This window comes from Musa acuminata, chromosome BXJ2-4, assembly GCF_036884655.1.
Source record: "Musa acuminata AAA Group cultivar baxijiao chromosome BXJ2-4, Cavendish_Baxijiao_AAA, whole genome shotgun sequence".
Lineage (NCBI taxonomy): Eukaryota > Viridiplantae > Streptophyta > Magnoliopsida > Zingiberales > Musaceae > Musa > Musa acuminata.
The window spans coordinates 19751568-19772652 of NC_088341.1; the positions used below are offsets into that span (position 1 = coordinate 19751568).

Here is a 21085-nt window from a genome sequence, read left to right on the forward strand (position 1 = left end):
TAGGAGGAAGAAATCAGTGATAATTTCTTGGTCTTGCAGTAAGAGTTTCACCTACGGGCATCTTTGGTCGCACTTTAGGATTCTGCCATCAGCAACCTTTACATCGAACTTGCTGCAACCTTCAATATGCAGTGCCATCCGAGCAGCAACCTTACTATTCAGGAAGTTATTAGTGCTACCCGTGTCGATGAGAACAGTGATCGACTGTTGTTTGAGAAGGCCTCCAACTTGCGGGTTTGAGTAGCCGGCTAGTGCATGTACCGTAATGTCGGTCGGCTGTGGCTCTTCTTCCATATCTTCTTCTTCATGTTCAAGGCTCTCTTCTAGATGTTCAATGACCTCTTCTTCTACTGGTTCAATCATAAGAAGTCTACCTTTTTTACAGCGATGCTCGCGGCTCCATGGCTCGTCGCAATGCCAACATAACCCCTTCGCAGATCGCTCCCGAAGTTCTTCTCTTGTTAACCTTTTCGGTGCACGGACTCGGTTGATAGTAGGGGGGTTGAGGGCTTTAGTATTGTAGGTCATGGAGTGATCCTAGTCCTCCGGGCTTCATGGTTCAATCGCTCCTCTTGAAGTCGTGCGAAAGAGATGGCTGCCATAAGCGTGTATGGTTGTCGTGCCTTAACTTCTCCCCGGATCTCCGGCTTTAAGCCCTCAATAAAGGTCCCCAATAACTATTTTTTAGACCAATCACGAGTTTGATTAGATAACCTTTCAAACATGGTTTGGTAATCCTAAATGGTGGAGGTTTGTTGGATCTTTGCTAGTTGTCCGTCAATGTTCTCGTAATAAGTTGGTCCGAAGCGGATCAGTAGTCCTTCTTTGAATTGTCGCCATGAAAGGACTCCATAAGTGTGTTCAAACCAGTCAAAGTATAGCATCCCATTCAAGATGTATAGCTGCAATTTCCACCATGGATGCATCCGCGGTTTTATGGTACCGAAAATATTGCTCCGCACGCGAGATCCAACCAATTGGGTCTCCTTCTTCCCATCTAGGGAAGTCCACTCTCATGGCGCGAATAGTTGGGGTCGGTCATAGAGCCTCCCCTCTCTTGGAAGTCATCTCTTTGGGCATTTTGTGATTGGTTAGAGCTCTCTCCTTGATGTGATTTCTTCGGGCTTGGTGGTCGGCCCAAACTGAATTCGGTAAGGAGAGTCTGAATCTTCTCCTTCATTCGTGCCTCAAAGGCTTCAAATTTAGCATTGATTGCCTCCTCAGATGCCATAGTATATGACTCCAAATCTGTGATGTTAAGATCTCTCTTTTGTTGACGGGTTAAAGGCATGTATAGGTTTGATAGAAATCAGTGAAAGTTTGCTGCAGAATTGTGTTGTCTTGTAAGAGCAGAATTATCGTCGAAGAAACAGTGGTTTCTCGACGAAATCTCCATCAAAAATTTGAGAGATTTGAGGAGGGAATTGACAGTAATATCTTAGTTTATATGACAGAGAAAATATAGTATCAAGATCAAACAAACAGTGCTATGCGGCTGAAATTCTGCAATGTATCTTTCGTTGTAGAGATGAAAACTTTGTGACGAAAAGTTTATGCAGCAATATAGGAACAAAATTTTTTTTTTTTTTGGATTTTCGGATAGGGATAACTAAATTGCAGCAACAGTAAGGTAGGAAACCAGAACCTATTGCAATTCACAGGATGATCCGCTGTGGTGGAGATGATGGCGGAATTTGGCGATGATCTTTTAAGCAATTGTCGGAATTGCTTTGGACAGTTATGGAGGGTTGATGGATGGCAGTGGAAGGGCAGCAAGACGCCAAGAACGCTGCTCTGATACCAGGTGTTAGAACCCTTGCAGATTCTAAACTTGGGGTTGATCTCTTTAGGGGATCGGCCTCCTTGGAACTCTATAGGGGTTCCTCCCTCCAAGTTGCTGCTCAAAGGCTGTAGAAAAGATTCATATATTGCTTAAGAAAAGAGAAGGAATACATGGCTATTTATAGGGCTTCTAAACCCTAACTCCTAATAGGACTCCTACTTAAGACTCTTACTTCTAACCAACTCCTAATAGGACTCATACTTAAGACTCTTACTTCTAACCAACTCCTAATAGGACTCCTACTCAAGACTCATATTCCCTTACAACTCCTAATTCTTCTCTAAGAAAAAACCTCCTACATGAATGTCCCTCTCAATTAGGACTCTCCTAGCTAGAGTCCTAACAAGGGGTTGCAAAGACGCTCCTCAAATCGCTGCTCAAATTTTCTCGCTATATGCACTATGCAATAAAAAATCCTAGCATATGGCCCTTTGGTTCCCTGATATTTATAGTGGTCCCCTTTCAACTTAACTCTATTAAATTCTGCCCTATTGGGTTTTGGATCTTCATCCAATTACCCAAGCCTCTTAGATTAATGGGTCTCTACCCAAGAATCTCTTATTAGCTCTTATTGGATCTCATCTATGAAATCTAATAATTCAGGAGCTTAATGGATATCTAATAAGATAGGGGCTCCGACGGATATTTTATATACAAACCTCTACTCGTCGCAACACTTACCATATGTGTATGACCCTCCAAGCCCAATATCAAGCTGGTTGTGATTCATACCTATCAGAATTCCTAGCTCAGTGAATTATTATCTCCATAATAATTCACTCGACTCATCGATTGTAGACGTACTAGCCCACTACGTCGCAGTCCCCAAACGATATAGGGGAATTTAATCCCTTGGACATATCTGTTTTCAATTACCGGGAATTCAATCCCGTGAAGAGTTGACCATTATTCTAAATGTCAATCTCGGATGATCGCTCCTCTGAACAACTCCTTTCCCTATATCTCAATACTTGTTTCCCCAAAATGGTTACGTATACTAGCTACCCTCAACGCAGTCTCATTGGGTCCTTCACGTTTGCATGCTAAGTGTTTCTAAGTGTGCTTGTCCGACTTTGATATCATTTATCACAAGCTTAATTGATTTTACCAAAGTTGTGTGGTAGCCTTACGTGTCCGTTCGCAAAGGGCCAAAACCTCTTATGGTCTCTTAAAGACCTATAAAAGAGAAGACATGTTAATAAATTTAATTCGAGATCCACAAACAACCATTTTAATAAATACTTGATAGACAATTTAAATTACAAACATAAACTTCGTAAACTCTAAACGATCACGTGATAAAGGGTCCAAGGTGGTTCGCCATGACCAAAAATCCACAAAAGTGCCCACATGACATTGTTGCGAAACAAAACAACGAATTAGCCTTAGACACTACCCAAAATGCCCAACCAACAATGTGCCACTTGAATAGCTCTTAGGTGCTATATTAATCGACACTCGAGACCATTCTATAGAGCTAGAAAACCTTCAAAATACTTATTTCTGAATAATTTTACCTTTACACGATAACAGTACATCAAACACCATGTTTATAACTTTATCTATGAAAATATGACATACAAAATAAGCTTAGGCAAAATTAGGACAAGGTGAGCAAGAACTTCCTCTAAGCCCTCATGTTATAGCATCAGTGGTGAGAACCAAAAATAAAAAAAAAAGAGTATTGGATAATTTAACACAACCTTTCAACGAGAACATCGGCTCCAGTACAACTTTTACTGTCGAAACACATAATCCGAGACAAAGGACTTGGAACAAGACAACAGACTCAAATTAGATATGGAATACATCATCTTATTCAATTCATTATCCATGGCTTACTTATTAGCAGAAATCAAGATAACAGCATGACACCCAAAAGTGTCATTCACATTCAATCACTGAAAAGTAATAGCAAAAGGCTCATCTATTTAAGTGAAATATCTCATCACTATTAGTTCTCACTATTACTCAGTGTGTATGCCACATGGAAAAAATGGGATGGTGATAACCTTGTTCTTCAAGTTCCTTGCAGCCCAAGGGCAAATCCTTCTTCGAAAGCGAAGACCCCCATGCAACTTTCCGAAACAATAAATGTCAAGCATCTTAACAAATTGGTCACTACCTGCAACTCATTACTGTGTTTCCCTCTTTCCATCTTGTGGAGGCAGTGACATAAATTGTGTGATTTGTTGAACCTGACCAGGATCAACTCCAAACTTATTAGCAATGTCCTGGATATCCATGACTCCTGGGTGATCTACAGCTTTGCCTTGATGCAGGAGGATAATTTGACATACTTGCTCGACAGAGAGTGTTCCTGGGGGTAATGGTTTTTGCCCACTTGCTCCAGCTTCTTCTCTGGAACTACGAAGTTTTGGCATTGGTCTGTTATATCTTTCAACTATGCCAGCCTGCAATCAAGCAGAAGACTCAAACTTTATACAGTGACAATTTTTTTTTTCTCTCAATGGTCAATGCAGGATGTCATTGGATGAGACCTAAAAGAATGTTAGACATGTCTCTGTGTATGATGGTTTATTAGTTTTCCTTGAAGAATGGATGTTTGACTAAAATTAGGTAGAATTCAGAAAAATATACTTTCTGACCAACTATTTGCTATTGCAAATGCCAAAAGCAACCAGGCTTAGTTTCTGAAACTTTTTTTGGTTACAGTTCATGCCAAACAAAGTCCAAAAGGACCTTGATTGTTTACTAACAAATAGATTCTACAAACATGGCCACCTTAATTTGCAAACAGTAATAGGATGAGTTAAAATGAATGTCATTGCTACTAGGATGTGACATCCACAAGTGTCGGAGAAACCCACCAAAATAATCATGAACCCCTCAACAACAAGCACACATTAAATACAACCAACACACATCCAACACGAGGAGGCAGGCCAAAAATCACATGGGTTGGTCAGTCTATGGAGCATGTTAACAGGCTTGCCTATGGTGGAACAAGTCCAGCGTTTCTCTTGGAGAAGCCCTGAAGTTCTCTCAGAAACTATGAAAACAAATGAAAAAAATGCTCAAACAATTTACAAGTGGATATTAACTCTGAGCCATGATTCACTTATAAAAATTGAACACAGCAGCAGCCAGACAATATTTGAGTGACTAGGATGAATAGAACAGAAAAAGTGCAATTTTTACATGCTTTTGAGGAGCTCCTGATCCTAGATGTTCTGCTATTTTCTGATGTCTACCATAACAAAAATATCTGTGTCCACATTACCATTTTATGCAGATAAGCATTGGCCAAGAGAATAAGATCATTTACTTCTGGAGTAAACTCGAATTTAGGCAACGGTTTCTATGATTTCAACATTTGAACAAGATGAATGTGCAAATAATTCCATGTACTTCAAATGATGCACGAGGCTAAGAGAACGTTTGTTTGTCTGTGAAAGTTCTCTGTGAATGAGAGCATAAACTAATAGCATTTTAACAAAAGCTACAGGAACCGGTAGAAACTCCAGCTAAATATGTAGTTGTAACAATAAACTTCGAAAGAGAAAAGAATGGACCTAATTATTCTCACCTCACCCATCTCTAGTTTTCCTCCGGACCTTGATGTTATCTTTCCAAGCATATGTCTAAGCATTTCATCATATCTTGGATCCCGTTCTTCAAGGACACCACTCTCATCTTTAATCCTTTCAGTGACCTCTATAATAAAAATGCACATGAGGATATCATTAGTGAAAGTGCCAGTTCAGACATGAAATAATTATATTAAAGTTATATCAAACAACAACAAAGGATCAAATAGTTTTAGTTGGCAAGTCAAGATAGATGGTCTAAGGCCCAAGTCAAAACTAGATAATATAAGGCCTCACTGATACAAGGGAATCATTGGAAACAAGTTTCCATTACAAGGTCAGAAATTAAATATATCAAATAAACATAAGAACTTTGTTACAAGTTTAGCCCAGCCAAGACCTGCCTTACTATAATTTCAATAAAAACAACTGATGGCCTCTAGTCATTAAGTCGTAGTTTCAATAGAAATCCCAATTTAACTATTACTACAAACTTTCTACTGTGTCAGGTTTGCTACCATGGTAGTCTCGATCAAACAAAATCATGGCACCATTTAAAAGTATTTTGACCTTTGCAGTTCACACACACACACACACACACACACACGTATATATATATATATATATATACAAGTATTGAAATTTCGTACCGTACCGGAGTTTTGAGACTCACTCGATATGGTACGATACTATATACCGAGTGATACAATTCGGTATACAGCTCGGTATATATAAAAGTAAAAAAAAAAAAACCGACGACCTCGTCGCCCTTTTTGGTGCGTGGGGAGAAGAAACCTTCTTCTCCCCACGTGGGTAGAAAGCCGAGGCGACGTTGCCTCTCCTCTCCTCACGCGAGGCGATGTCACCAAAGCAACGTCGCAAAAAAAACGAGGCAACGTCGTCTCGTTTACTTATATATATTTATATATATATATAAATATATATAAGTAAAAAGAAAATTTTTTCTACGACGTCGCCTTTATATATATATATATATATATATATATATATATATATATATAAGTTAAAAAAAAATTTGCCCGCTACGTCTCCTCTTTCTGCCTGCGACGTCGCCTCTCCTCTCCCCGCGATCGCGGATTCTTCTCCCCGCACCGAGAGAAGTCGCCAACAGACGAGGAGGGAGAGCGACGTCGATCTCCAGGTTTTCCTCTCTCCCTTTTCTTTCTTCCCTCGCTTAATACCACCCTTCTCCCTTTCTTTCTTCTCCCTCGGTCACTGTGAAGCGTGGAAATAACCCCAATCGATGATACTGTCCGGTTGTGGGCGGTTTGTGTACCGATCTGCTGGCGGATGGTAACGGGCAGTATTATTCGAGTACCGACCGTATTATTCAAAATTAAAGACCTTGCATATATATTTGTATATTTATTTATATATTTGTATATATATTTGTATATTTGTGTATATATATATATTTGTATATTTGTGTATATATATATATATATATATATATTTGTATATGCATGTGTATATATATGTGCATATATATATACATACATATATATATATACATACATATCTATGCATACATATATATACGCACACACACACATATATATATATATGTATAAACAGAACTAAGCTAATTAATCCTTGGACAGACAATCACGAATTAATTATCATAACCCTATGTTAAGGGCAACCTTCAGCTAGACAAATGACATACATACAACTGATTCCAAGAGAAAGTAACGTGGAAAAGACAAACTGACCTATACTACCCAACAATGCACCAATCATACGTGCCATTGCTCAAAGTGCAGTTTAGTGGCTTGAGGATCATAATCTGTCGATAGTGAAATCTTGTAAAACTAAGTTTCAGTCATCCTAGAGTCCTAAGGGAAAAGGTTTCAGCTCATGTTGTTCCTTTTGGTGGCATATGATGCAGAACTGATTGGAATACCATTCTGAAGAACCAATACGGATGTATAAATTAAAAAAAAATTGTAATCAGAATGAACCTCATGGAGGAGAGGCTCGGAGTGGCATGCACAAATCAGGTGAAAAGAGGCATCAACATTTTCTCGTTCAGCAAACACAAACCAACATCACTTGTGACCTCCATTTTCTCTTCCTTGTTTGGAGAGCAACAAACTATACAGAAAATTTATTTCCACAATTCTCGATTCTGTTCGTGGATTGTAAAGAAACAAAATAGAAAACTAGTAGACAGATACTTGATTTTGGACCAGTAATGCATCAAATTTGCATGAAAACTGTCCCTAAAATAAAAGTTCCAATGAAAGTCTCCAAACAAAAGTCCTGAGAATTGCAAAAAGGAAATCTAATTGACCAACATGATGATCTATAATGTAAAATGCTGGTCATTATGCCTTCTAAGATCACACAATAGCTACAATCAGGAACTAAGAACAACATTTATTTGCTTCACAGAAATATAAGGTAAACTTACTATACCTTGAACTGACAAAATAGGGCCTAAAGACGGGACCATAAGAGTTCAAAATGTGGTTGCAGTAGAAGCTTAATAGCTAGTTATTGATGAACTGATCAACTAAGGTTCCTAAGGCAACAACAAAAAAAATGGAAAAGAAAACAAAATGATCCTTTTTTTAACTAAAGTACTTTTATCCAACCATACATGCTGATATGAATGAGTAAGTTGATTATAATTCTGCCAAAGACCCTTTAACTATTCATGGAGGACCAATGACAAGAGCTAAAGCTAAAAGCATGAAAGAAGCCTTAACTTGTTTATTGGAAGGCATTTGGAAGAAGCAAGCTGGTCAAAACTTGGTCAAGGTTCTATGGATACAAGAAGAGCCTAAAATAGTCAACCTGATTCAAATAAGTCCACATCGTGAAGAGAAAGTCCAGCCTTGAAAGAATGATGAATTTTTAGCCCATTTTGAAGACTAAAGGTTATTCAGCCATATTGGACCATATTAAGAATTATGGGCTTATTCATGAATAATCATTCAAATAAATTCAAGGTAAATTCATGAGTAATCTACATTCATGCATTAGGAATATGAATGTCATTTAATATATTTAATTGATTCATTCCCTTCGTACTTGGCTTTTGTACTATATAAACAAAGTTGACTCCCTTTGTAAGGAATACAATTTAGAAGTGTATTCAACTTTCAACACCGGTGAGTGTTTTGTTTTTAAGTTATTGCATGAACTTTGGACCTTTCAAGCTTTTCTGCTTGTGGCATTCAAAACCCAAAATTCTTTGTTTTTCCTTTCAACTTATCAAGCTTCTTAGTTTGTGGCGTTTTAAGGGAATCAAAGTGTTGTTCTAATTACTTCATCAAATTTTCATTGATAAAGTGATTAGAATAGTTTCCCTAACTTAAATCTTGAACGATCCTTCTTGTTTCAATTCGTTGGAGAAGGTCAATTTGCATTCCATATGTATTATAGCTCTTTAGCTATCGAGGTGTATGGTTGTTAAGTTAATGATTTCTATCATTTGGTATAAGAGCTCGACTCAAGTTTGAGGTTTGCGTATCCATTTATTTGTTATCTTTTATATTTTCCTTTTCTCTCCATCTTCTTCTTCTTTTTAGACTATCTATAATTATTGTTCTTTCTTCATCTTCATTATTGTGCTTCTTGTGTTATTGCTATTCTTCTTTGTAATTCCGTACTTTATAGTATAAAAAAAAAGGATCAAAAAGTAAAAAAAAAAGGAGTGAAAATCAAAGGTCAAAAAAGAGAGAGAAAATCAAAGATAAAAAAAAAAGATATCAGAATTTAAAAAAAAAATTTCGGATTCAAGGAATTCTTGCAAATTACAAGATTCTATCTTTGTTCATTTGAATTCCTATTTCGGTTTGGAAATCTTTCTTCATTCCAAAAATATTTTCTTTGTTAAATTGATATTTGAATTCTATTGCTTATGATTAAAGTGTATTACATACCCCTTTAAATTGGCGTCCCTTTTGTTTGCTTTTAACCCTGTCCAATTTCACTATTTTTGAATTACCATAATTTGAATTGTTTGTTTAGGTACCTTAGTTAATCTAAGAACTCAAATAACAAAACAAGAGAGGTAAAAGGCAAGAGTGGTGAGATCAATATCTAGAAAAGCCAAAAATTGTGTGAAACACGAGTGGAGTGAATTAAATCTAGAGTGAAACACGTGAGGGAGTGTTGGTGAGGTTGTTCTAATGTTTTTTTTCAGGTTGTATACATGTTTAAAGATAAAGATGCGAGTTCTTTATTAAATGATCTTTTAGTTCAAGCAATGTAGCAACAATTTAAACGTATGTTCAAAGTGATAGGAGATGTAAGAGATCATCTAGAAAGGCATGATGATGCAATTAATAGATTGCAAGGTGAACCACGACGTGGGAGACAACCAACCTTTGTCAATGATGAATATGATGGTGGCGATGATGTGGATGATGACCAAGTTACTCTAATTGGTTCAGATGTTAATCCTAGGAGACAAACTAGGAGAGGAAGTTTTGATGGTGTGGACAGAAACATAGGCAGCATCAAAATGAAAATTCCTTCTTTTCAAGGGAAGAATAATCAAGATGCCTATTTGGTGTGGGAACGAAAAGTGGAGATGATCTTTGAATGTCACAACTACTCTGAAGAGAAAAAGGTAAAATTAGCCGCTATTGAATTTTTTGATTATGCTATTGTTTGGTGGGATCAATTATGTAAAGATAGGCGTAGAAATGGTGAAAGGCCCGTGGAGACTTCGTTGGAGATGAAACAAATCATGAGGAGATTTGTCCCTAGCTATTACTATAGGGATTTGCATCAATGGCTACAAACCTTGACACAAGGTTCCATGAGTGTTGATGAGTATCACAAGGAGATGGAGATAGCCATGATAAGGGCTAATGTGAAGGAAGACCGTGAGGCCACCATGGCTCGATTCCTGAGTGGATTAAACAAGAACATTGCTGATCTTGTAGAGTTGCAACATTATGTGGAGATTGAGGACATTGTCACGGCCTTAGCTGGAATTGCCTAAGGCGTGAGGCACCCTTGCGGCCAAAGACGCGAACTTAGCTTGCGTTGCCTAAGTCGCGGGTCACCTTTGCGGCAAAGACGCGAACTTAGCTTGCGTTGCCTAAGTCGCGCTTCGCCCTTGCGATATTGCTCAGCAAGGATCAGCCCACTTGTAACCTCTCGCAGGTCCCGAAGGACCTGTAAAAAGAGAAAGTTGATTAGTTCGAAAAACGAGCGGTGGACAAGTCCTGACGTCTCGCGAAAAGGGGAAGCTTTACAAGCAATACAGCGAGCACCTTGCGTGCACAAGAGAAAAGAGGGAGAGGGGGAAAACAAGGGCTTTAGAAGGTTGAACGAACAGCTGCAAACCCACAAACAGCCGCTCACCTGGTCCCGGGCACGACAACAAGTTACCGTCAAGGCAATGTGCGAACTTGCGAAAGAGTGTTCAACGCCCGATATACATCCAAAGCCCCATCCCGCCCTGTGCCACCTGGGGGGTTCAAAGGGGCTGAGATGGCTGACGTTTTGGTGAGCGGAGGCAGATTCCAGAAATCAGCCCGCGGCACGCGAAAACGGAGCTGTTTTGGGCTGTTTTGGGGCTGTTTTGCTCGGTTCAGTGAGCAGTCGCTTTGTAACGCTGCAACTTATTCGAACTTACATTTTTACAAGCAAAATGACCCAAAACCAAGAGAAAACATGCTGTCAAGCAGCTGTACATGTAGGTGTGAGCGACGAACGGTTCGTTGAACGGAGTTGTTGCGAGTGCGCAACGACCGTTCGTGACATTCTCCCCCACTTAAACTGTCGACGCCCTCGTCGACGCTTGTTGGTAGTTGTTGATGATTTCTTCTTCATGTCGCAGGGCGTCTTCAGGCTCCCAACTGGCTTCAGTTCGGGGAAGCTTTCGCCACTTCATCAAGTACTCTGTTTGCTCAGCTCCGTTGGGTAGCTTTATCTTGCGGTCCACCAGAATGGTTTCAACTCGCTTCTCGTAGGAGGCTGTGATGGGAGGTAGCCGAGTTGGAACACTTCGGGAAGCATCTTGCGAATCCGAGTGGTAGGCTTTTAGGTTGCTGGCGTGAAGAACGTTGTGAATTTTGAACCACGTCGGCAGCTGCAACTTGTAAGAGACGTTGCTTACCTTGCTGATAATTGGGAAGGACCCTTCATACTTGCACACCAATCCTTTGTGGACTTTGTTCCTAAAGAATTGGAGTGATGCCGGTTGGAGCTTTACCAACACCAAATCGCCAACTTTGAACTCTTGCGGTCGCCTTCCCAAGTCTGCCCACTTCTTTATCCTTTTTGCCGCCTTCTCCAAGTAAGCCCACGCAATATCTGCATTTCGATGTCACTCCTTTGCAAAATGATAGGCTGATGGACTACTCCCAGTATACCCAATTGCCATGGTGTGCGGAGTCGACGGTTGTTGTCCTGTGATGATCTCGAAGGGGCTCTTGTTGGATGCAGAGCTCCGCTGCAAGTTGTAGGAGAATTGGGCAATGTCCAACAGCTTCACCCAATCTCGTTGGTTGGCACTCACGTAGTGCCGGAGATATTGCTCCAGGAGCGAGTTTATCCTTTCAGTCTGGCCATCCGTCTAGGGGTGGAGGCTTGTAGAGAAGTATAACTTCGACCCCAACAATTTGAATAGCTCGGTCCAGAATCGTCCCAGGAACCGAGCATCTCGATCACTAATGATATTGTGTGGGACTCCCCAATACTTCACCACATCCTTCATCATCAGCTTGGCCGCCTCCTCTGCTGAACAGTGTAGGGGAGCAGCAATGAAAGTTGCATACTTTGAAAACCGATCGACCACCACGAGTATCGATCCGAGTCTCCCTACAAGTGGCAAGCTTGATATGAAATCCAAGGAAATGCTCTCCCACGGCCTTTCTGGTACGGGCAACGACTCCAAAAGTCCCACCGGCTTCCGCTGCTCCACCTTGTCTTGTTGGCAAGTAAGGCATGTTCGAACATATTCCTCCACATCAGTCCCCATCTTCGGCCAGTAGAAGGCCCTCTCCACGAGAGCCAACATTCTGTGAATGCCTGGGTGTCCAGCCCAAAGGGAATCGTGACACTCTTTTAAGAGTTCACGTCTCAAATTGTCCACTCGGGGAACATAAACCCTATTCCCTTTTGTGTAAACGAGTCCCTCCTGGACCCAAAATCGTCGTGCCTTGCCTTCTTTGATGAGCTGCATCAGGATAACTGCCTGGGGGTCACTATACAGTCCATCCCTGATTCTGAAAAGGAAGTTGGAGTGCAACTGACTTGCTTGGTTTCCGCCCTCCAATTGTGTGGCATTCACACATTCCACCTTTCGACTCAATGCATCGGCCACGACATTTGCCTTCCCAGGCTTATACTCCATTGCCATATCAAATTCAGCCAGGAAGTCCAGCCAACGTGCCTGCTTTGGGGAGAGCTTCTTCTGAGTTTGGAAATAGCTCAGAGCGATGTTGTCCGTCCTCAGCACAAATCGCGATCCGAGGAGATCATGTCGCCAACCTCGTAGATAGTGGATCACTGTTGTCATCTCCTTCTCATGCACTGGATACCGCCGCTCGGTCTCGTTGAGTTTGCGGCTCTCGTAGGCCACCGGATAACCCTCCTGCATGAGTACTCCCCCAATAGCGAAGTCTGAAGCATCTGTATGGACTTCAAAAGGCTCCCCATAGTCTGGCAATTTGAGCACTGGTTCTTCCATAACAGCAACCTTCAGATCTTGGAATGCTATTTCACATTTGTCAGACCACTTCCAAGGCTGCTCCTTCTTCAGCAACTCCGTCAGTGGGGTTGCACGCTTCGAATATCCTGCTATGAAGCGTCGATAATAATTGACGAAACCAAGGAAGGATCTCAACTCTGGCACCTTCTTTGGAGTTCGCCATTCCGCAACCGCTTGCACCTTCGACTTATCCATCCGAATGGAGCCATCACCGATTCGATGTCCCAAGAATAATATCTCAATTTGAGCAAAGTAGCATTTCTCCCTTTTCATGAACAAAGTGTTCTCTCTGAGAACCTTGAAAATCGTCTGAAGGTGCTTGACGTGCTCCTCGAGCGTTTGACTGTAGACGACGATATCGTCCAAGTAAACGACCACGAACTTATCCAAATACTCCTTGAATAGATGGTTCATGAGAGTGCAGAATGTGGTCGGAGCGTTGGTTAAGCCGAAAGGCATCACCAAGAACTCAAACGCTCCATACCTGGTTCACTGTCACTTTGTTGAGGGCTCGGTAGTCGACGCATAATCGGAGGCTCCCATCTTGTTTCTTATGGAAGAGAACTGGAGCTCCGAAAGGTGCTTTAGAGCTGCGGATGAGACCACCGCTTAACAGTTCACCTAACTGCTTCCTGAGTTCTGCCAACTCTGGCGGGGGCATGCGGTAAGGTGGTCTCGCTGGAGGCTTCACTCCTGGCTCCAGCTCGATGCTGTGATCCACGCCTCTGTGTGGTGGAAGAGTCTTCGGTAACTCGGGTGGCTCTAGCTTCATAGCAGCCACGAATGTCAATTCGCCTTTTCGCACCCCTTTCTTCAGTTGTAATGCCGATATGTGTTGGGGCTCCTTGGTTCCTCTCCGAGAGATGGGAACCACGCAGGGGTCATCGCCTCCCATCATATATAGGGAGTTCAAGAACGGCATTGGCACCAACTTTGCCGCGTGCATAAACTTCATTCCAAGAATCACTTGGAAGTCATCCAATGGCACGACCATCATGTTGATGTTCCCGCTCCACTTCCCGATTTTGATGGGAACTCCCTTCGCCAACCTGGAGATTCGCCTGGCCTCCGAGTTCACCGCCTTCATTCGGCTTGGGCTCTTCTCCAAGATCAACCCAAGTCGCTGTGCTTCTCGATCGGCTATGAAGTTGTGGGTAGCGCCCGTGTCCACCATTGCACGTGTCGTTTGGCCATTTAGCTTGATGTCCACATACATTAGCTCACTACTTCCTGCTTTTTGTAACTTTGTCTTCATGTTCTCCCCCACTTGACCCCGCATAACATTCAACAAACGCATTGCTCCCATTCGGAGTCCTTGCGACTTCTCGTCGTCGCTGCTGGATTCAGAACTGCTCGAACTAAGAGCAACAGCTTTGCCCTTGTCCGATCGGGGGGGGGTGGATGGAAGCCGTCAAAGCATTGAGTGCTTGTTTTTGTGGGCACTCCCTCACCATGTGCGGTCCTCCGCACAAGAAACATCCTCCAGGTTTTGAGGTCTTGCCTTTCGGGTTTGGCCCTTTGTGGGAACTCTTCTTCTTTTGTTCGCCCCCGAGCTCCTTCCCTCAAGAATGTTTTGGAGGGCGATTGCCTGAAGATTGTTTCCTTCTCCCTGGGTCTTCGGAGGAAACAAAGTCGGTGAGTCTTTCTGCAGCAGCAATTGCCCCGACCACATCGGTAACATTCCTTCGATTTAGCTCCTGTTGAGCCCATGGCTTCAAACCATCGAGGAAGCTGAACAACTTGTCCTTCTCGGACATGTCCTGTATGTCCAGCATTAGTGCAGAAAATTGTTTCACGTAGTCTCGGATGGTGGTACTCTGGCGGAGTTGTCTCAACTTCCTTCTTGCGACGAACTCTGTGTTCTCCGGTAGGAACTGAGTTCTCAACTCCCGCTTCAAGTCCTCCTATGTGTCGACTCGACACCGACCTTGTTGGATCTCTTCCCAACGGGTTCGCCACCAAAGTTCCGCATCTCCGTTCAGATACATTGTTGCTATAGAAACTTTGGTATCTTCAGAATCGGGCCTCGTAGCTCGGAAGTATTGTTCCATGTCGAACAGAAAGTTCTCGAGCTCTTTAGCATCTCTGGCCCCTCCATATCCATGAGGCTCGGGTGCCCTCAAATTTTGTGGCGATGCAACGCGGGTGTTGCTTCCTCCCGCATTTAGTGTTCTTGTGAGCATGGCCACCTTTGAAGTGAGTTCTGCCACAACATCCTGTAAGTGTTGCACGGAGTCTTTGGTGTCATCAGTAGTCGGTCGACTAGGGCCTTGACCTTGTCGATCCTGGACTCCGCTTCCTCTTGCGAGCTCTCTACCCCAACAAGCCTTTGTTGGCCATGGTAGAGTTCCTCCATGCTCGCTTCAAGAACATCCAGGCGGGTTTCCGCCGTTGTGAGTCTCTCCTTGTGACTCTTTTTCCCAGTTAGCGCTCCAGATTGCGCTTCCGCCGCTCGCGGAGAGTAGCCAACTTCTCGCTCATCATGTTCGCTGTCGCGCTCCTCTTGAGCGGCTCCAACAGCATGAGAGCGAGTGTGCACATGCAGCCCACCTGCGGCTGCTTGGGGCAAGGGTCCGGCTTGCCCCGTCTTGCTTGATTCGCCACAATGCTTTGCCATGGCGAAGTTGCGAAGTTCGTTCGCTGCTCGCTCGAAGTGCTTGCCCGCTCTGATACCACAATGTCACGGCCTTAGCTGGAATTGCCTAAGGCGTGAGGCACCCTTGCGGCCAAAGACGCGAACTTAGCTTGCGTTGCCTAAGTCGCGCTTCGCCCTTGCGATATTGCTCCGCAAGGATCAGCCCACTTGTAACCTCTCGCAGGTCCCGAAGGACCTGTAAAAAGAGAAAGTTGATTAGTTCGAAAGAACGAGCGGCGGACAAGTCTCGACGTCTCGCGAAAAGGGGAAGCTTTACAAGCAATTCAGCGAGCACCTTGCGTGCACAAGAGAAAAGAGGGAGAGGGGGAAAACAAGGGCTTTAGAAGGTTGAACGAACAGCTCCAAGCCCACAAACAGCCGCTCACCTGGTCCCGGGCGCGACAACAAGTTCCCGTCAAGGCAACATGCGAACTTACGAAAGAGTGTTCAACGCCCGATATATATTCGAAGCCCCATCCAGCCCTGTGCCACCCGGGGGGTTCAAAGGGGCTGAGATGGCTGACGTTTTGGTGAGCGGAGGCAGATTCCAGAAATCAGCCCGCGGCACACGAAAACGGAGCTGTTTTGGGCTATTTTGGGGCTGTTTTGCTCGGTTCGGTGAGCGGTCGCTTTGTAATGCTGCAGCTTGTTCGAACTTACATTTTTACAAGCAAAATGACCCAAAACCAAGAGAAAACATGCTGTCAAACAGCTGTACATGTAGGTGTGAGCGACAAACGGTTCGTTGAACGGAGTTGTTGCGAGTGCACGACGACCGTTCGTGACAATATGGTGAATGTGGCCATGAAGATTGAAAGGCAACTCAAAAGAAAAGGCACAAGGTATGATTCAAAACCTTATTTGGGTTCTTCTTCTTCTTGGAAACCGAATTGGAGTAAAAAGGATGATAAACCTATTGTTAAGCCTAAAATCGATGAAACTAAAGGCAGAAATGAATTAGACAACAAGGGTAAAGGTGAGAATCTACCTAATCAAACTAGAGGTATTAAGTGTTTTAAGTACCTTGGGCATGGACATGTGGCACATGAATGTCCTAATAAGAGATTTATGATCATGAGGGATGGAATTGTGGAATCTGAAAGTGAGAGAGAGGATGATGATGACATTCTAGAGGATGCGAGTGATGTAGAGTATGCTAAAGGTGAAAATCTAGTTGTTCAACGAACACTTAGTTTGCAAAATAAAAATGATGAACATGGTGAACAACGTGAAAATCCGTTTCATACTCATTGTTTGATTGCTAACAAGTTATGTAATGTGATTATTGATAGTGGAAGTTGTACAAATGTGGCAAGCACCTTGCTCATGGAGAAACTGAAATTACTTACTATCAAGCATTCAAAACTTTACAAGTTACAATGGTTGAATGATAGTGGTGTAGTAAAGGTAAATCGGCAAGTGTTAGTTTTTTTTTCAATTGGTAGATATAAGGACGAAGTGTATTGATTGTGTTGGTACCTAAAAAGGATGGATCTTGGAGAATGTGTATTGATTGTCGAGCCATCAACAAAATCACGGTAAAGTATAGACATCCTGTTCCTAGGCTAGATGATATGATGGATGAATTGCATGGTTCTTGTGTGTTTTTAAAAATTGATTTAATATCTGGATATCATCAAATAAGAATGCATGAGGGTGATGAATGGAAAACTGTTTTCAAAACTAAACATGGTTTATATGAATGATAGGTTATGACTTTTGGTATAACTAACGCACCTAGTACTTTCATGAGATTGATGAATCATATTTTACGTGCTTACATTAGAAAGTTTATAGTGGTTTATTTTGATGATATACTTGTGTATAGCAAAACTTTAGATGAGCATATAACACATTTAAAAACTGTTTTTGACGTGCTTAGAAAAGAAAAGTTACATGCTAATATAAAGAAATGCACTTTTTGCACTAATGAAATTACTTTTCTTGGATATGTTGTTAATGATAAAAGAATACATGTTGATCAAGAAAAAGTGAAAGTAAGTAGGGAGTGGCCAAAACCTACAAGTGTTAGTGATGTTAGAAGCTTCCATGGTCTTGCTAGCTTTTATAGAAGATTTATTAAGGATTTTTCTACAATTGCTGCACCATTAACTGAATGCATCAAAAAGAATATGGGATTTAGATGGGGTGAAAAACAAGATGATGCTTTTAACTTGCTTAAAGACAAACTCAGTTCAGCACTTTTGCTTGCTTTATCGAACTTTGCTAAAACTTTTGAGATTGAGTGTGATGCGAGTGGAATAGAAATTGGAGGAGTCTTAATGCAAGAAGGCAGACCCATTGCGTTCTTTAGTGAGAAGCTAAGTGGAGCATGTCTTAACTATCCGACATATAACAAAGAGTTTTACGCTTTGGTAAGAGTGTTAGAGACATGACAGCACTATCTTTGGTACAAGGAATTCATTATATACATCAATCATGAGCCCTTGATATATCTCAAAGGACAAGGAAAGCTAAACCGTAGGCATGCAAAATGGGTGGAGTTTATTGAATCCTTTCCATACATCATCAAGTATAAACAAGATAAGGAAAATGTGGTTGTCGATGCTCTTTCTAGAAGGTATGCTCTAATTTCTCAACTTGATGCAAAATTATTGGATTTTGAGTACATTAAAAATTTATACAATTCTGATCATGATTTTGCTAATGTTTATGAGGCATGTGAGAAAGGATGTTTTAACAAGTTCTTCAGGCATGATGGTTTTCTTTTCAAAGAAAATAAGTTGTGTGTTCCTCAATGTTCAATAAGAGAATTACTTGTGAGAGAGGCACATAGTGGAGGTTTAATGGGGCATTTTAGGATTAGAAAAACTTTAGATGTGTTAAGCGATCATTTCTTTTGGCCGTACATGAAAAGAGATGTTGAGAGATTGTGTGAGAAATGCATTACTTGTAAACAAGTTAAATCTAAAGTAATGCCTCATGGATTGTATACTCCTCTTCTTATAATTAGTGAGCCTTGGGTTGATATATCCACGGATTTTGTCTTAGGTTTACCTAGGTCAAATGGAGGGAGAGATTCTATTTTTGTTGTTGTTGACAAGTTTAGTAAGATGGCACATTTCATTCCTTGCCACAAAACAGATGATGCAACTCATGTTGCGGGGTTGTTCTTCAAAGAAATTATAAGATTACATGGCATTCCAAAGACAATTATGTGTGATAGAGATGTGAAGTTCCTCAACCACTTTTGGAAAACACTTTTTAGCAAGTTGGGTACAAGGTTGTTGTATTCTACCACTTGTCATCCACAAACAGATGGACAAACGGAGGTGGTAAATCGAACTTTATCAACACTTTTGAGGGCCATAATTCAAAAGAATTTGAAAAATTGGGAGGAATGTTTGCCACATGTGGAGTTTGCTTATAACAGAAGTGTGCATGCTACAACAAACCATTCCCCATTTGAAGTTTGTACGGGTTCAATCCATTAACTCCTATGGATTTGCTATCTTTACCTTTGGAAAATGCCAATTTGGATGGTAAGCAAAAAGGTGATTTTGTCAAAGCATTGCATGAAAGAGTCTGGACACAAATTGAAAAGAAAACTCTACAATATGAGAAACAACACAACAATGGCCGAAAGCAAGTAGTATTTAAACCTGGTGATTGGGTTTGGGTACACTTGAGGAAGGAAAGATTTCCTAACCAAAGTATAAACTAATGCCAAGAGGAGATGGTCCATTTCGAGTCTTTCAAAAAATCAATGACAATCAATGTATACAAGTTAGAACTACTAGGTGAGTATGGCAATGTTAGTGCAACCTTCAATGATTCCGATTTATCTTTATTTGATGCAGGTGATGAAGGCGCTGATTCGAGAACGAATCCTTTCAAGGAAAGGTGGAATGATATGAATGAGCAAGTTCATTATAATTTTGCCAAAGACCCTTTAACTATTCATGGAGGACCAATGACAAGAGCCAAAGCTAAAAGGATGAGAGAAGCCTTAACTTGTTTATTGTAAGGCATTTGGAAGGAGCAAGCTGATCAAAACTTGATCAAGGTTCTATGGATACAAAAAGAGCCTAAAATAGTCAACCTGATTCAAATAAGTCCGCATCGTGAAGAGAAAATCCAACCCTGAGAGAATGATGAATTTTTAGCCCATTTTGAAGAATAAAGGTCATTCAGCCATATTGGATCATATTAGGAATTGTGGGCTTATTCATGAATAATCACTCAAATAAATTCAAGATAGATTTATGAGTAATCTACATTCATACATTAGGAATATGAATATCATTTAATGTATTTAATGGATTCATTCTCTTTGTACTTGACCTTTGTACTATATAAACAAGGCTGATTCCCTTTGTAAGGAATATAATTCAGAAATATATTCAACTTTCAACACCGGTGAATATTTTGTTTTTAAGTTCTTGCACGAACTTTGAAACTTATCAAGCTTTTCTGCTTGTGGTGTTCAAAACCCAGAAATCTTTATTTTTCTTTTCAACTTATCAAGCTTCTTAGTTTGTGACGTTTTAAGGGAATCAAAAGACTGTTCTAATTACTTCATCAAATTTTCATTGATAAAGTCATTAGAATAGTTTCCTTAACTTTAATCTTGAAAGATCCTTCTTGCTTAAATTTGTTGGAGTGGATCAATTTGCATTCCATATATATCGTAGCTCTTTAGCTATCGGGTGTATGGTTGCTAAGTTGATGATTACCATCACATGCCCTAATTGGATCATGAAACTTTCAAGAAAGAACAACAAGAAGTCGGGCGCGCTGTCCTTTGCAGCAACGCAACATGAGGTAAGCATATACCAAGCACTCCTTATGCCAATTAAGTGAATCCCAAATTTGCGCAAATTCTTCCAAGGAGATATTTTTTGGAGGTCGACGGGCTATCTTTTTTAACAAGATCAAAATCCAAAAGCTAAATAATAGAGAAAGAAAAAGGATTGTTTTTTGCTTCGGCGTCAATCAAAGTGAAGCAGAAGAGAGTAATGAAGCGGAGAAGGAAGGGCATCGCGAACCTGCACCGGCGATGCCAAGAGGATCTTGGCCGTCAATGGAGGCAGCAGGGGGGTGGGGCGGGTCCACGTTGGCCGGCCGTGGGGATCTCTGGACCGGAGGAGGCGGAGGGTCGGGCCGGCCGCCTCGCACGCTTCCTGTAGCTCGCCGCAACGCCTGCCCCATTCCCCTTCTCCCTCTCCTTATGTCTTCTCTCTTGGGACGACCAGTTCCAACCACTGCCGCCGCCTCCGCCTCCGCCTCGGTAGCTTTGAGTCGGCAGACGGGCGTCTCCTCAATAGAGCATTTTGGTGGCAGGTTCAGTAATCCGACACGACACGATCCGACCCGAGCCTGCTCGACCCATCCGA

General features: G+C 41.6%; 1 protein-coding gene across 1 annotated transcript; it reads right to left on the bottom strand.

Annotated features, from left to right (window-relative positions):
- Positions 1 to 3613: 3613 nt before the first annotated feature.
- LOC135610112 (uncharacterized) lies at positions 3614 to 21027 on the bottom strand. The gene is made up of 3 exons (XM_065104168.1): positions 20738 to 21027; positions 5394 to 5521; positions 3614 to 4257 (listed from the first exon to the last, which is right to left on the bottom strand). Exons 1-3 carry the CDS (start codon positions 20898 to 20900, stop codon positions 3979 to 3981), a joined length of 570 nt encoding a protein of 189 aa, XP_064960240.1. The 5' UTR covers positions 20901 to 21027; the 3' UTR covers positions 3614 to 3978.
- Positions 21028 to 21085: the final 58 nt, after the last annotated feature.